The 16,378-nt window shown below is 42.6% G+C and overlaps 1 protein-coding gene across 1 annotated transcript; it reads right to left on the reverse strand.

The window, feature by feature from the left end:
* Positions 1-677: 677 nt before the first annotated feature.
* LOC147895344 (protein SYM1-like) lies at positions 678-13,231 on the reverse strand. The gene is made up of 7 exons (XM_087383864.1): positions 12,792-13,231; positions 11,607-11,694; positions 11,315-11,409; positions 11,014-11,086; positions 10,836-10,928; positions 10,620-10,706; positions 678-1,256 (listed from the first exon to the last, which is right to left on the reverse strand). Exons 1-7 carry the CDS (start codon positions 13,163-13,165, stop codon positions 1,158-1,160), a joined length of 909 nt encoding a protein of 302 aa, XP_087239990.1. The 5' UTR covers positions 13,166-13,231; the 3' UTR covers positions 678-1,157.
* Between the last annotated feature and the right edge of the window lie 3,147 nt (positions 13,232-16,378).

The following is a 16,378-nucleotide window of genomic DNA, read 5'->3' on the forward strand; positions in this document are numbered from 1 at the left end:
GGAGTATACAATTTTTGAGGGAACCCAACACTATCCGCTCTCTGTGATTCTCTTTATTTAGAATTATACCAACACCCTATGTGGTGATCAATTAAAAGTGGAGCCAAAGTACATCTGCTACTTAAAGGTGTAATAACAACCACATCAGAATAGTGGCACTAATCCATCAGTTTTAAAAACCGTCTACGTACACTTATCAAGCAACCTATCTCTTTAAAAGAAAATCCGAGGGAGGCATAGATGGGAATTTGTGCAATTTACTTTACATCAACCTTAAAAGGATCTCTTTGAAGCACCCAAATTGATGCCTGTAGAACCAAAAATCTCTTTGAGGCCACCACATAGGCCTATGTATAAGAACAATGTTTTGTCTAAGGCAACTAAAATAATGGGAGGCTCAAACGAAATTGATTGGATTACTTAAGAATTGCATGTATGTTGAATTGTTAACAAGGGCAAAGGTAAGAAACTAAGAAAGCCATACACTACTGCACTTGCCCAGATAACCTACAAACTGATATCAAAGATACAAATTAGTTTTCAAGTCATAAAGCTGATTCCCTATTCAGATTTATTCTGACCTTTAGGTTGATATCAAAGATACAAATTAGTTTTCAAGTCATAAAGCTAATTTCCTACTCAGATTTATTCTGACCTTTAGGTTCCCTGGTTTATACTCCCTACGCACATACCATGAATGTGAAGATTCACAACAATCAAAAGACAAGATAATCCATGCACTAGGCAGGCTTTGTTTAGCAGATCATTCACTAACTCCACATTGTCTTTCAGCTATACATCACCTGACAACAATTAAACTTCCAACTGTGCATTCACAGAACAAAAGGCGGTCAAAGAAACTATTTCTTGATGAGAGCCAATCTCCAGAGCTCAGGAATGCCAAAAAACCAGCCCAACGTTAGCCTCCAGGAAAAGAGAAGTGCCTGTTCGTTCCTCTATAGGAATCTACAAGGTAAGCGAAAAAAGCACATTGTTGGGGGCACATCAAATGACACAGATTCCTTCTTTTGATTGCTGCAACTACTTATGTTTTCTTCAACATGGGTTCATTTCAAAATCTCGCATCGCTCGCATGCCGAAAACATTCATATAATATATGACATAGCAAGAAATTCCAAGCTCGACATTTCTCAGCTTCAAGCAGCTTCCTTTTGTGAGGGTGGCAGTACACTAGTATGGGTAGCAAATGATAGGTAAGTGTTCCATGCAAGGGCGATGACATTGGCTGCCAGGACCTGCAGTACAAACAACCAAGGATAAAAATACATTTTAAAAAAGGTTGCTTGTCTCCTTAACAAGACAATTAGAGAGATGCTATCTTATAGGCATCTCATTTGTCCAGAATGCTGGCTGACGAGATGGTGAGTACAACTTTCAGCTTCATGTGCTGGCTGACGAGATAGTGAGTACAACTTTCAGCTTCATGTGTTTAAAACCAGGTTTGCTCTTTTTGTATTCCCATGAAGAATACTTACAAACCAATATGGGTGCCCTCACTGGATGCAGGCCACATATGTTAAACTTCATTCAATTATCCCCAATTGCCAAATTGTGGGTGGTGTCACGTTAGAAATACAATCAAACACATATCATGAAAGCATACAAAACAACACACGCTGAGTTTCAGCATTCCAGTATTGAAGCACAAACTCAGCCAAAACAAGGGAAATCACAGATGAGCTCCAAGTGAGCTAACTAGTATACATGCTCTGCTTTAAAAGACTTTGATATAGGATAACATTGTCCATACTATTGAAGAACGACAATTGGACTCCTATAAAAGAAATGACTTGAGGACAGGAATGAGCTCCATTCTACTCGAAAGACCGAGAAGGTCCTTTCAATCGACGATACACAAGACAATATCAAAACCCAGCTGCAATCTGTATATTAAAAGCAGCCAAGGTGGGGTGGTCATGCCACATCATTGAATCTGACCAAGTGGCAAGGTCTACAACTCTAGAGACAGGAAGTTTCCATTAAGAATAGGCAATGGGGAGAGAACCTGAGCTAGCTCCTAAAAAGGTCTACTGTTTGGCTAGAAGTATTGTACCTTCACAGGAGAAGTAAAATCCAGCAGAAAGGAGAACGTTTGGTCACCCCAGCAACATGGGGGAGAGTCAGCCGCAGGTGAAGTTGTCAACTCGGTTCCACACCAACAGTCAAATAGAAGTCATGCAGTTGGTTCCTCAGTTGGGTTAGCAATGAGCTTTGGTAGAGCAGCCTGCTACTCGGTTAGCAATGAGCTTTGGTAGAGCAGGTGAAGCTGTCAACTCGGTTCCACACCAACAGTCAAATAGAAGTCATGTAGCTGGTTCCTCAGTTGGGTTAGCAATGAGCTTTGGTAGAGCAGCCTGCTACCTTTGCTTCAACAATTCACATCCTTTCATCAGAAGGAGTCTGTTCAAAAGCACCATGGGAGCAATCACATAGATTCATTAGCATCAGCGCAATTTCAGAGCCAACAGGAGTCTCATTCCTAACAGACATCTTTCATCTACCTTGGTTCCAGTTTCAGCGAAGGGATGTCATGGGCATCCATAGCCAATAGCATGACTACCTTTGCTGGCAGCTCTGGAGCAATGCAGCTCACAGCAGGTACCGCAACAGCCAAACATAAGCAGATGACAAAGCAGGTTAAAAAATGCAGAGTTCACCAGCCGGCCGCAACTTAGATGTCACATGTGGCAGAAAATGTACATCTAGATCGGAATGAAATGTCTATGTGTAGGGGCCTCGCTGCAAAATTGGCGAGTATGATATCATGAGTACATCTCTTCTCTCTGGTCATGTGTAACAGCATCATGACTGCTTCCGCCACCCTCCTCATGTTGCCCTATTTGTAAGCTTTTTTGCTTAGAAATGCTCGTTGAAGAAGTCGACCAACAAGTCAAAAAGTCCTAATCCAAAAACTTTCTTAGACTCATACAAGTATAGATAAGCCATCAATGTTCCATTCTTTGGTGTCGTTCCTCCACGACAGATATTGATAAGGCCTCAATGGTGCATTCTTTAGTCCATGAGTGCTGGAGATTAAGATGGGAACAGATGTGTGAGCTCTCAGAGACAGAACAAGATAAGACCTCAATGCTGCATTCTTAGTGCGTGAAGAGAGAGAGAGAGAGAGAGAGAGAGAGAGAGAGAGAGAGAGACTCACACACACACCACACTGAGGATGAGAGAAAGGAGAGAGGCACAGCAGAACTGCAAGTGATCTCTGGAGAAAAACCCCGCTACAACTGGGGGAAAACCTTGAAACCAACAGCCTGCTCGAGCGATGTTTGGCTAGTTTCATTCATGAGGTGCTCAGACACCACGATAGGATACTTCGAGCACAGAGACAAGAGCAGACTTCCTCCTCGACTGATACTTCTCAGAGCTCTTATCATGGAGTTCTTTCAGCCAGATCACATAGACCCCCACAAGGCGAGGCCTCGACATGACCATGACCCGGAGTCACAACTCAAACAGAGGGTTGACTCATAGATCATACTTGGGGACATCCCCTCCTTGTTTAGGGTCGGAGCCCAACCGACGGGGGTCACAGTGGCCCTGGTCAAACGCAGAGCTACGACCAGGAGACGTACCAGGACTGCACCCTTGGGGGGGCGACAACGCTCTATTGCTGACCTCATGCCTCCACTTCCACAGCCTCATCCATCCTGATGTCCTACTACTGTTGATGACGATGATGATGGTTATGATGATGTTGACAATGATGCTGACATTTATATATATACATATATATATATATATAGTCGAGATATGACTATGTTGTACTTAGGATTTAGTACTGTCATTTTGCATTTTCTGCATTTTGCATTGGTATGGATGCTCGTTTAGTAGCTCCACTACCACAGCTCACTGTATCAGGTTTTTCAGAGTCTCATAGACCCATCGGTCTTCCGAAGACTTTAATAAACTTTCTTTCTCTCTCTCTCTCTCCTGCCTTTTGCTCCTATGTCCCCCTTCTCCAAATCTGTCCCTATCCCTTTCCTACAGTGGTATCACAGCTCCGCTCGCTGGCACCTTGCTTCCGTTGGCTTCACCCTTCACCAACCTTGCATTATAGCAATATCGCACTACGCTGAGACGCCTACAGACGCAGCAAGGTACAATCAGCTCGTAGGCTAACAAACGCAAGGTTAACGACACCAACTGCTACGTGCCTATCTAGGTCTATCCTCACATATTCCACAAGCTTTCAAGCTGATGCACAAGCCCACGACCAGTTTGGAGAGCCGAGAAGAGTCCACGACAAACATTTCGGAGAGCTCCTCCTCAGTTAGGGTATTCCGGATTGCCACCTGTCTGTGCCTAACTTCGTGGCCTGCGCCTAACGATGCTCTTGCATTGCTCACAGCTTCAGAGCAGGCCAATAGTACAGACGTCTCTGTGCAAGCCTCGCCAATCGCAGCGCCGCCTGTCCCTGCCATCATCGTCGACGCCCACACCATGGCCAGTCGCTTGCTCAGCTTTGACTCGTGCAGACGTGCAGCCCTGCTCGATGCCATCGCCCGGACCGTCCCTACCATCATCGTTGACACCTCTCCATCGCACGTCACCTAGCATCTCGCCCTTCCGTCCGCGTTGCATCGCCATCTATCACTACAGAACCTTAGCAATTGCTAACATCCACCAAGTCAAGTGGTTTAGGTTGGGTTAGTCACTTGGGTTAGGTTAGTAGGTTCAGATAAGATAAGTTAGCTTAGGTTAGATTAGGTTAGTTAGTCAATTAGGTTAACCTAACTAGGGTACAATTAGTAGTACATTAGGGTAGAGTAAGTCAGTGGGCTAACTATCTTAGAGGTCTTAGTGCTGTCCTAACAGTCTTACATGACATAGGGACCCCCCTTTGGGGGGTGGGGGAAAGGGGTAAAACTCAAAATTTTCCAGCCTCCTTTAGGGGCTTTCCACAACCCTATTTTGGCTCATTCCGGCCCCGTTTCAAAGCTTCTTCGATGACCTTTCTCCCGAGCCTCTCCATTGACCTTTTCGTGGTTCCACACATTATCTAAGGTGCTCATTACAGCAGGGAATTGCTGTCCAGGGCCAGTTACCATGCCACCGAAGAGTGCCCCTCCTGATATATTGCATGACAATGATGAGGCTCCTCAAAATGAACAAGTGCCTATCACAGTGGTTGCATCCACTGGTGGTACGGAGGTTCCTTCCACTCAGCCTCTCTCTCCTGCATCCTGGGAAGCCCAAGCAGCGCGCACAATTTTTGGATGCCCTTTCCACTATGCTCCAAGGTGCTTTCCGCCAGATAGGACAGGAGTTCAGCCAGCAGCTTACCACAGCCATGGCTATGCAGGATACTGCTCTTGCCTAGATGGGACAGCAGATTGATCAGTATGCTATGCAGGATAAAGGTAAGCAGCCCGCACCCCAACAAGGGGACCACTCAAACAGTCAGGATGTTTTTTGTCTGCTCCATGCAAGGGTTTTATGGCAGATGTCCGTCGTGCCTATGAGCATCAGTCTTCTGAACCGTTGCATGTACCCCAGCATGGGGATTATCTAGACTTAGATGATGCATTTTCTGTGCCACAGAGCACCTTCTTGCAGGATGTCAGGCCATCTTTTGGCTCACAGCTTTTTGCATCTATGCAGGCTGAGCCGTCTCTTTTGGGCCGACCCGTTGGTATGCATCCGGTTAGTGCTTGTTTCACCGCACCAGCGAGTATGTCTGGAGATGGCTTGGGTTTATATGGCAGCCCACACCCCTAGGAGAGAGGTCAGTCCTCTTCTCAACCCTTTGGTATGCCATCATTTCGGAGAGATGCATTTGGCAAAGAGACCCATCCAGGGGTTCATGCACTTATCGCTCCGCCAACAAGCACATATAGCCAGACGCAGCCAGTGCATCAGATGGCAGAAGCTACTACGCAGCAGGGGGTTAGTGGTGGGCAGCAAGCCACTTTTGATGACATCCTGGCAGATTCTTTGCATTCATATAAGGCCCTACCTGAGGCCATCAAACTTGAGATGTCCTTCTCCGATTATGTGAACCTCAAGCGTGATGATGCCCGCACTTCTGGAGGTTACACACACAAGAATTTATGCAGCCAAGGATATCAAGGACAAACTCGCAATGCATAAGTTCAAGTATAAAAATTCTTGGCGATCCACAAAGAAAACAAACTTGTTTGCCAACAAGTACGGAATACACCATGGTCAGGCCTTGCCTCTCAGTGGTGGTGTAGTTCACCTCGGCATCATTGAGTTGCCTACTGGCGAAGTACATGGGGTAGTCAAGGTTAAACTCCCCCGCCTGAGCCAATACGCTCCCTATGGCATAATTGGAGGCTTAGATGTGGACATGGAATATTATATCCCAGCTCGATGCCCTTAGCACTGGTGTGGTGGCGAGCACTAGCTTGAGGGTGTCATTTTTGACATGCCTCGATCCACTCCAAGATGATAAGAAGCTTGTACAACGGCCTGCCAATGTCAGCGTAGAAGAGAATGAATCTTCTGTAGTAACCCATGTGGCCGGTGAATTGTTGTACTCCCTTCATGTTTGTTGGTGGGGGTAGCTCCAAAATGAGCTTGATTTTAGTGTAATCCGTGGAGATCCCATTGTTGGACATTATGTGCCCAAGGATCACTCGGCGCACACCTAATGAGCTGGATATGGTTTCTCATGGATTAAGGCCAAAGCGACAGAGTTTTACAGTCATCTGTCAGTTATATGTCCTTTTGGAAAGTTTGAGAACCCTCCAAGTTTTTGTCTAACCAGCACAGTAAGTGTTTGGTAGCAAGAAGATCATTGAGAATTGGGAGCACTTGTGTAGTGAATGGAATCTATTTCAGAATAGTTCTTTCTAAAGCCATTCCAAGAAGAGGTTCACACTACTTGGAAACAGGATCTTGGAAACAATATCAATATATCTACAAATCAATCCATGACTCGAGGGGTCTCTCAAGAAAAGAAGTCAAAGAAAGGCTCCAAGAAATATACAAGGCTAAGTATCTCTTTCATGTTTTTGCCTTATGTTTATTTGAAAACCTAACCCTTGTATGGCAATACAAGGAGAAAAGTGGACTGTTTTCTTGAATTTGTTTCAAGAAGACCCCTCTTATGAATGAGAAGTCAATGAGTACGATATGCCCAAATATTCCTTTTCATTCAGATTTAAAGATCGTGTTGCAGCTAAAGAAGCTGAGGGGAATACAGAGCTCTTGGAAGAAGCAATCATTTCAGAATTATCTCTAGTCCGGCTTATAAAAGTCAAAGAAGAAGCAATCAACTCCAAGTGAAAGGGGCATGGATTCGCGAAGAAAGAAGAACATTATAAGTACCGGATGGAAAACTTCTCTAAGTGTATCTACAGACATTATGTTGCTTCTTAGAAACAGAGATGTCAAGAGCTTTGTCATTCCAAGGAATTTGGGCCAAGAATATTCATATGATCGAGAATGGCACCAGAGGAAAGGACTCCGGTGGGTTGATCATAGCAAGAGGATTATTGCATAGTAGTGGCATGGAAAATGCATGGATGGAATAATCAATCCAGAATCAAGCCCAGTGCTCTTAAAGAGCAGGAAATGCCAAGAAAAAGAAGGGCCTATGGCTGCCCAGTGCTCTTACAGAGCAAGAAATGCCAAAGAAAAACAAGAATCTCCGTACGGAAAGCAAGTGTTTTAGATGCAAAAAGAGGGGCGTGTGGCTGCCTAGTACCTGGAAGGCCAATCAGCCAAAAGGAGCAGAGAATGCCACAAGACCGATCTAAGTCAAAGATCTAAGTGTATCTACAGACATTATGTTGCTTCTTAGAAACAGAGATGTCAAGAGCTTTGTCATTCCAAGGAATTTGGGCCAAGAATATTGATATGATCGAGAATGGCACCAGCGGAAAGGACTCCGGTGGGTTGATCATAGCAAGAGGATTATTGCATAGTAGTGGCATGGAAAATGCATGGATGGAATAATCAATCCAGAATCAAGCCCAGTGCTCTTAAAGAGCAGGAAACGCCAAGAAAAAGAAGGGCCTATGGCTGCCCAGTGCTCTTACAGAGCAAGAAATGCCAAAGAAAAACAAGAATCTCCGTACGGAAAGCAAGTGTTTTAGATGCAAAAAGAGGGGCGTGTGGCTCCCTAGTACCTGGAAGGCCAATCAGCCAAAAGGAGCACAGAATGCCACAAGACCGATCTAAGTCAAAGACCAGAAGTTACCAGATTTCAAGATCCACTTTAGGTGGAAGAAATGGAGGAGACCCCCAACAAGAACAGACTGTGTACCGCACAAAGAAGCAAAGCACTTAGAGGCAAGTTTACCTGCGGGTAAACTATTAGGCAATTGATGCCAAGACAGGAGGTATACCCAAGTTTTACAGCTGTATCAAGAAGCTTTTCGATTGAGGACAACGGATTAGAAGCCGATGGGATGTCACCAATTGGTATTTCTCCCAAGAAATAAAGAAGAGTCTTTATCAGATTGACTATGGTCAAAGAAAACTGAATTGGTTCACTAGAATAAGTTTTACTACTTTAACTTTTGCTTTGCATTGGTAAAAGAGAACTGTCGAGACGCCCACAAAGGAGTAGGAATAGGATTAGTCCAAGAACTAGGCATGCATGAATTTTGCTAACCTTTAATGGGTTAAAGTGTTGGAATTTGTTTGTGCCATGTGTAGGACCTAAGAGAGTGCAAAAAGGACTCAAGAGTGGGGAGAAAAGTGTAAAAAGCATGTCCCACAAGGCTCAAAAAGTAAAGACAAGGGGATGCCTTATTAAAAGGAGGCCCACGAGATTAAAAGGCGCCTAAAAGCTCCAAAGTACTAGATTTAGTAGTAAAAAGACTAAAAGCTTGGCTTTTTGTGAAAGTAGCTTTTAGAAAGCAGGCCCTAGCTTTTTGCTAGGCCTAGTCTATAAAAGAAAGGCCCCTAGCCTCCCAGATTCATTCAAAGATTGTACTCAGACTTATGCTCTTTCATAGCCAGTTGTACAAAGATTATTCTATTGCAATAAAGACCGGGGGGGGGGGGGGGGTCCGGTCCTTATTTCTGGGCCTGTCTTGTATTCTCTCTCTCTCCCAGACCCCTCTTTCTATTGCTGCGATTCACTTCTACTCCTCCCAGGCTGAGTTGCGATTCATTCCAGCATCATATCTTCGACTCTCTGACACGTGCAAGTGCCCAGAAAGAGTGCAGCTGCAGCGATCCAGTTCCCAACCCTTCTGGAAGATCATCTACTTGCTGCGATTAGGGTTTCCAGCCCTACCTGATGCCCAAAAATACTCCGAATTGACTCCAAAGCACCCAGGCCTGCTGCGAATTGATTCCAAGGAGCCTAGCACTGCTGCGATTTGGTCTAAGGGTGCCCAAGATCCTCTACAAACTATTCCAGGGAGTAGAGCCGCATTGCGATTTGTTCTAGAGGCTGTTTTGTGTGTTGCAAACTGCTCAAAAATGCCATAATAGCAGTGATTTTATTGCTAAAGTATTTTCAAGTATCTTAAGGTTTGGTTACATACAAGGCTCTAGGGCCGACTGCTCCTAGCCCTCCACCGAGATCTACACCAGCCTATATGAAGGGGCTGTGCCCTCTGCCCTCCGGCCCACCTGCACATAAGGATGGGCTGACCCACCTCTTGGCTACTGCGCATCAAGGGCCAACTGACATGCCACCCTCCAGCCTCCAGGCCTCCTCAATGTGCAGCACGGAATGCTTACACAAGGGCTGCATTCAAGTTTGTGTTCCCCAGTTTCTATCGCGAAGTTCTTGTGAAATATTGCATGGAAGTAGCAATCTCTGTTCTTTCTCTCTCAGTTCGTATTGATTCCCAGAAGAAATGCTCCTCATCAGATGAAGCTATTACATGCTGTTTTTCCCTGACATCTATGAAATTTGAAATCTATCTTGGTGATTATCTGCTGCGAATCAAAGATCCAGGCTGCGTTTCCACCAGCAGTGATTCATTTTTAGGGTTTCAAAGCTGAATACAGATTAGTTTTAGGGTTTCTGGTCCAGTTTCAAAGGCCCTCTCTCTAAGTGAGATCAGGAGATGTTGACCTCTAACAGAAACATGCATGGTTTACCTCGGTTGAATACTCAGATGGCTAATCAGTGAATTCCTTCGTCAATCTATGTGGATGCCAGGCATCATCAAGCTCTATCAAGGGGGAGTAGTGCTTGGTGTGTACAATAGTGGGAAGACAAGTATAAATGATGCAAGTCGATGAGCGACTGTTCAAGAGAAAAAGCTAGAAAGGAAAAGAGCTCCAAAACCTCCATATGCACATCATAACACTACTTCGATAGCAAACTCCCATGTGGATGAAACTTTTATCTCAGACCTAATCTTCCTTGCTATTCGTTCTAAAATTTCCACTGAACGTCCACTCATACCTCAAATTTCAACCCTTAGCTTACTCTTCTTATTTCCCTTTCCTGCATTTTCCTTGTACACTAATTTTATAGTCACATTTTCTTCTCCAATTTTCGACTGTTCTTTCAAGCGTAGGTCATTTAAGTTTCTGTATCATCTTTTTATAGGACTTTCATCAGCAGCATCAAAACAAGCAAGCACCATCCACTTAACAACAAACTTTAATCATCCTTTCTCTATACAAGAGGGCCAATCATTGACCTGAAGTTGTTGTGGTACAAGAAGAAAGTTTAAGAATTGAAATGGTATCCAAATCTTCCAGTTAGCCACAACAGCATTGAGCCAATCCTGCAAAAAAGGATATGTGTTATGGCTTTGACTTAAACAATCCCACTAACTAAAGCAAGTACTGATTCAAAGCTGACAGACCAGCTTCACAACTGAAAGCTCCCACCAAAAAAATGAGAAGCTACCGACCTGCCGCAGCTTTGGGACAATGTCTGATTGCCTTCCTTCCAAAGTCAATAACGCTGAGAAGAAGACCCCTATAAATATTGGAGAAAATAAAAACTGCAAAAAAAGTGAAATTAGGTGTAAGGCCCTGCCAATAAAACAGAGAGTAAATTGGCTTAACTCACAAGGTCTGCATATTCACCTGATCTAGTAGCAGCCTTAGACCTGCTTTCATGACTCCAGGACCTGGTACCATTTTGCTCAAAGTAAGATACCTAAAATACAGTAAACAATACACTTTAATTCGATTGAAGAAAGATGTCTCAGACACCTATTACAAAAAAGTGCAGGCATTAGCTTAGCATCATGACTAACACATTGAGTGCAGACCTTCATATGCAAGGATGACTGTACAACAAGCAGTCTTATATATGTCCATCATTGATACATCAACGCTGCATACATGTGTGAGCAAAGAAACCGAAGGTCGGAAGATACTGTACCAAAAATGTAAGGTCGGCCCAACTAATACAAGACCAAGTAGAGTGAAAATTCCAATGCGCTTCAAGTCTACAGTCTCAGACTTTTCAATGACTAACTGCAGTGCATGAGTAACCCTGCATGGATTCAGTACAATCAACAAGCTTTGTTCTTTTAAATCATTGAGAATAAATTGATATGGTCTTACAAATTTAAACTCGATACTTCCTCTACAAGAGCACAGCAGTACAGAAAAACAAGACTTCTGAAAATATGTGTTATCTCAGCAACATCCACTATGCCTTGTTTAATCACCTGACAAAAGAGATCCCCAAAAAAGGTTAGCAATGCTGAAGTCACAGCCTTTGTTGCCACCGGATGGTTGTAGAGTAGCATCAGATACCTGGATATTTTCCCATTGAAGTCCATAATGAGAAATGGAATTCACACTAGTAAAAGGAGCAGAATAAAAAATTATTGGGTTTGCATCTTACATTTATAACATGAATAAATATAAATAAATATATATACATAGACACACACCTTCATAGAATCTATCCAATCTTACAAATTAATTTTTTGACAAAAAAGCAAAAGAACAGAGGAGACAGAAAAAGAGACAAAGGAAGAAGGGTGTCTCTAGACGACTTTAAACAAAATTAAAAGCAAATGACAAAATAAAAAATAAAAAAAACTTCGCTTATGTTCTCATCACTACCCAAGCAATAGGCACATAGTCATAAAACTAAGCAGACCGCCAAAAGGCCAAGAAGGTCTAATGCTGTTCAATTGAGAGTAAAAAGGAAACATGAAGAAAAGTCTAGAGGTTCTTTTAACTTCATCACCATAGCCTACCAAGACCAGATATCCTGCTTGAAATTGCCAGCTTTTGTTAGAGGAACACCAAGCCTTTATCCACTGGAATGAGCCTGTTTGAGGAAACGCATCGATGTAGTCTTGGCATGCCTTCCACAATAGCAAACATGACTCTAAAAATTCAGTGGGCAGAGATGAATTGGATAGATAGCTCTTTTGCAATTGCCCAAAAAGAACTTGCGGGAAGCCCAAGCCAAGCAAAAGCAGCATGCAGATGAACATAGGAGGTGTCTGGAATTTAATCAAGGCAATTTTGTACAATTCTAACACTCTACAAGAAAAATATTAAGAAGCATATCATTGAAAGCTACCACCAACTTTAGGATTCCTGTTATTTTATCCTGTGTCCTTAGCTAAGGATAGATTGAGCAGCAATCACTAGGGAAGTATGATTGTAGTTTGTCATCGTTGATGAGTAAATTTTCAGAAAAGAATAGCATAACTAGCATGCATATTCAAAGGACGTGATTAACTGTCCTCTGAAACGTGATCGTCGCCCCCACCAGCGGTCGGCACTTTCAACTCTTGAAAGGAATTCCGCTATTTTCTTATGAAGCGATTGAAGCGATCAATTTTCAAAAAACAATACGTGAATTCATTCCATTGACGCCTCCACAATCTTACCATGAAATGAAGGATTTCCGGACAGTCTCGTCCCCAGAATCCCCAAAGCCATGACCGGAGCCTCCGTCTCGGCCATGCCCGTCACCGCCACCGCCACCGCCATCGCCATCGCCAGCACGATCATGGGAGAGATGGGGCTCTCCAGAGCTATGGGAGGGGAGGGCGGAGTAAGAAGCAACTGGGGATAGCATGAAGAAGGGACGTGAGAGGGAGATGGGTTTGGGAAAGGAAGGGAGGAGGAGGGAGGGAGGAGGGGCTAAAGGGCGATGTCCATGCAGGGATGCATGCAAGCCAGGTTGCAAAGCAAGGGGAAGGGGAAGAAGATTACTTCTCAACATTCTCATTGTCATGCACCTCCTCGTTGCCATTGTCATTGCCTTTTCAACCCCACACTCTCAAACCCTAACGTTTTGGCCCTCCAAGGTGTCTATGGAATGGCTTTAGTTGTACTTAAGATTCATTTAGTATTTGATGTTGCCTTTGGCATTCAGAAGTTAAGGTTTTTTAAATGCATAAGAGTGGGTTCAATTCCATGGTCTTCTTACATTTCTTGACCCTATTAAAGTGGTTTAGACTACTTTAATCGTACTTAAGATTCATTTAGACTACTTTAATTATACATAAGATTCATTTAGTATTTAATGTTACCTTTAGCATGAGAGGTTACGGTTTTTTAAATGTATGACAATGGGTTCCATTCAATGGTCTTCTTGAGAGTGGGTTCCCTTCGAGGGTCTTATCACATGAAAGTGGGTTCCATTGCATGGTCTTCTTACATTTAAGAATGAATCTTAAGTACAAATAAATGAATCTCATGAAAAAGGGCCATTGGCCCTGATTAGCAAGAAAGCCACAGCATGAATTCGAGAGTCGCTTACAAGGACAAAGGAAGTGGGGTAGTGTAGAATTTTATTTTGAAGGGTAATTTAAAAATTTGAAGTAGAATCTCATTCCAAAGGGTAATTTAAAAATCATCCTTCTAGTTAAGCTATCATTCATTATTTTTGAAGGGCAGTAGAAGAAATCTGTTCCAAAGTTGCACTTCTTTTTGGAGCTCTGCCCTTCTAGGAAAGGTTAAAACCCCTTGTGAAGGGCATTGCAAGCCTTCAAATATAGGAATGTCCTCTCTCCATCTCTGCCTTGACCTCGACGACAACTTCAGCCAAGCAAGAGGAGAGGCTTGCCGTGGCTTGATGAACAAGGTGGCAATGCCACTGAGGCCCTGCAAAAGGAAAGAGAAGTTACACTTGGGGAATAACATGGGATACCACAACCTGACCGTAAAGTTCCAACTAACTACAATTACCACTATAATTACACTTAATAGCACAGCCTAAACAAGTAAGTCAACATGACTTTTCTCAAAGGAAAACCATCATCTACACAAAACCACACCCATTCCATAGACCCCATGGAGGGCCAAAAAGTAGTCAAAATGGCTTTTTCTCAAAGGAAAACCATCATGGACACAAAACCACAGCCATTCCATAGACACCTTGGAGGGCCAAAAAAGTACGACATTGGTTTCACTCCTCTCCTCCTCCCTTTTCATTCATCTTCCCCTCCCCATATGTATTTTACTTTTCTCTCCCAATATATTCATGTAGGCTTTCCCTTTTACGCGTTATTGGAAGATTTTGTTTTATTGTCAATCTTTGTTAGTTACATTTTTTTAATATGAGGACTTAGTGGTTGTGCCACCTGCTTTATATTCCTATGTCATAGGATCTTATGTCACACAGCAAAGAAATAAGTGGAACTTTGAAGAGCATATTTCGGACTTTATTCCCTTGGTGCATGACATAACAATCCAAGGGAAAAAGAGAGAGAAATATCACATCAATAGTAGAGAAGTGTCACATCAATGGTTCTCAAGGGTGTGGAAAATTGCACCGCGTGCTATTTCCCATGGTGCATTTTGCAATATAACAGAAATAGCTTTTGACTTTCCATGATATAAGACCCATAGAAATGAGTAACACCCCAATTATTATGCTTTGCACTAGTTGAGGTGAGGGCCCTTCCACAAGTCCAATCAGTATCAAGCAAACATCACTTGGTATGGCCAAGAGAAAATGGATCCATCTTTATTCCCCCATAGGTAATATAAATACATAGGCATAAGCTCTATTAGTTTTCTCATGTGTAGTCTCCATCGTTTCAAATGGGGGATTTATTGTAAAGGCCCTTAATATCAACAAATTATTCCATGCATATAACTTGAATCTTTTCGATTGGGGGAAACTATTCTAAAGGCCCTTACTATCAATAAATTATGCCATGCATATAAGCTGACCTAAGCATAAAGGCCTTCATTTTTTAATGGGAGATTTCATGTTAAAAGGTGGAGTAGCCCAACTATGCTAAGGTAAAAAAGATGGCTTTAAAATTTGATTGAAAAGCGGGACTTGATGAACCCAATACATCCTTCACCCACACAAAGGGTCTTTCCACTAAGCTACATAAAATTAAAGGGGTTTCAAAAATTCTTATGCTCGTAAATAAGAGGGGAGGCTCCCCTCAAATATAAAGGGGTGTCTTCATAAATCCCTTGCCTTTCCCACCCCTCCCCTCCTTGCTTTCCCACCCCTCCCTCCAAAAGTCAATACATTTTTGAATTCTTTTCAATTGGGAGGAACTATAACTCAAAGAAGAGTTACATTTTTTAAGTTTTTTTTTCATTGGGGGGACTTATTAAGCTATCAATCTAAGAATTGTTACATGCTAATTTTTTACCGCTCTTGAAAAAAAAATAGAGAAAATGGTGCAAAACTTTACTTATGGACATTTGGAAGTTTGACATAACCAATGGGTATTGTGTTCCTTGGTCACAATTACCAAGGATATATGAAGTAATGGTTGAACCTTCCAGGAGGCTTACTTCCCATTGCCCAAGAGACCCAAGAGGGGCATGTGGGCATAGGCAACCCAAGAAAAGGAAAGGAGGGTATCTCTTTGTGAGCTTTTCCTAAAAGTAAGAAAAAAGGAGAAGATACCTCTTTTGCCCCCTTCTCTTAATCCTTCATTTGTTTTAAGGCAAATTTCTATAGACAAAAGGATTTTCTTTTCTAAATATCAAAACAACACACACATCTTTGTACACCTTTTTTAGCAATCGATTGCACATAAGCCATTATTAAGTATATTATGCTATAGATATTACAAAATACATGATACTATCATTTCTTCATTGAAAACGTGCCTCACAAAGTACAAGAAAAATGTATAATGTTTAGATTGCTTGTTTCAAATATTTTTGTTTGGATTATTGAAGCATGCTATGTGCTTTTAGCATCCCCTTTTCAATGCTTCACACAATATTTAGTTGATGATGACACCATAGGATTTCTTTTATCAAAGGAGTTTGTAGAAAAACAGAGGAATTGAATTTTGTGAATAGGGACCTAAATTGAAGAAAATGAAAAATGTATCGATTTCCAAAAAAGGGGAGAAGGAGGGGGTTCAAAAAGATTACCCAAATGAATTTATGAAAGGATAGGAGGAAGGTGAGTGGGGAGAGGGACATTGGAGTGGGACATGGACATTGATGAGGATAGAATTAGAGGACCCCTTCTATTTGAGAGGGG

The sequence above is a fragment of the Dipteris shenzhenensis genome, chromosome 13 (assembly GCF_047967505.1).
Source record: "Dipteris shenzhenensis isolate YYH24624 ecotype China chromosome 13, Dip_SZ_1.0, whole genome shotgun sequence".
Taxonomy (NCBI): Eukaryota; Viridiplantae; Streptophyta; class Polypodiopsida; order Gleicheniales; family Dipteridaceae; genus Dipteris; species Dipteris shenzhenensis.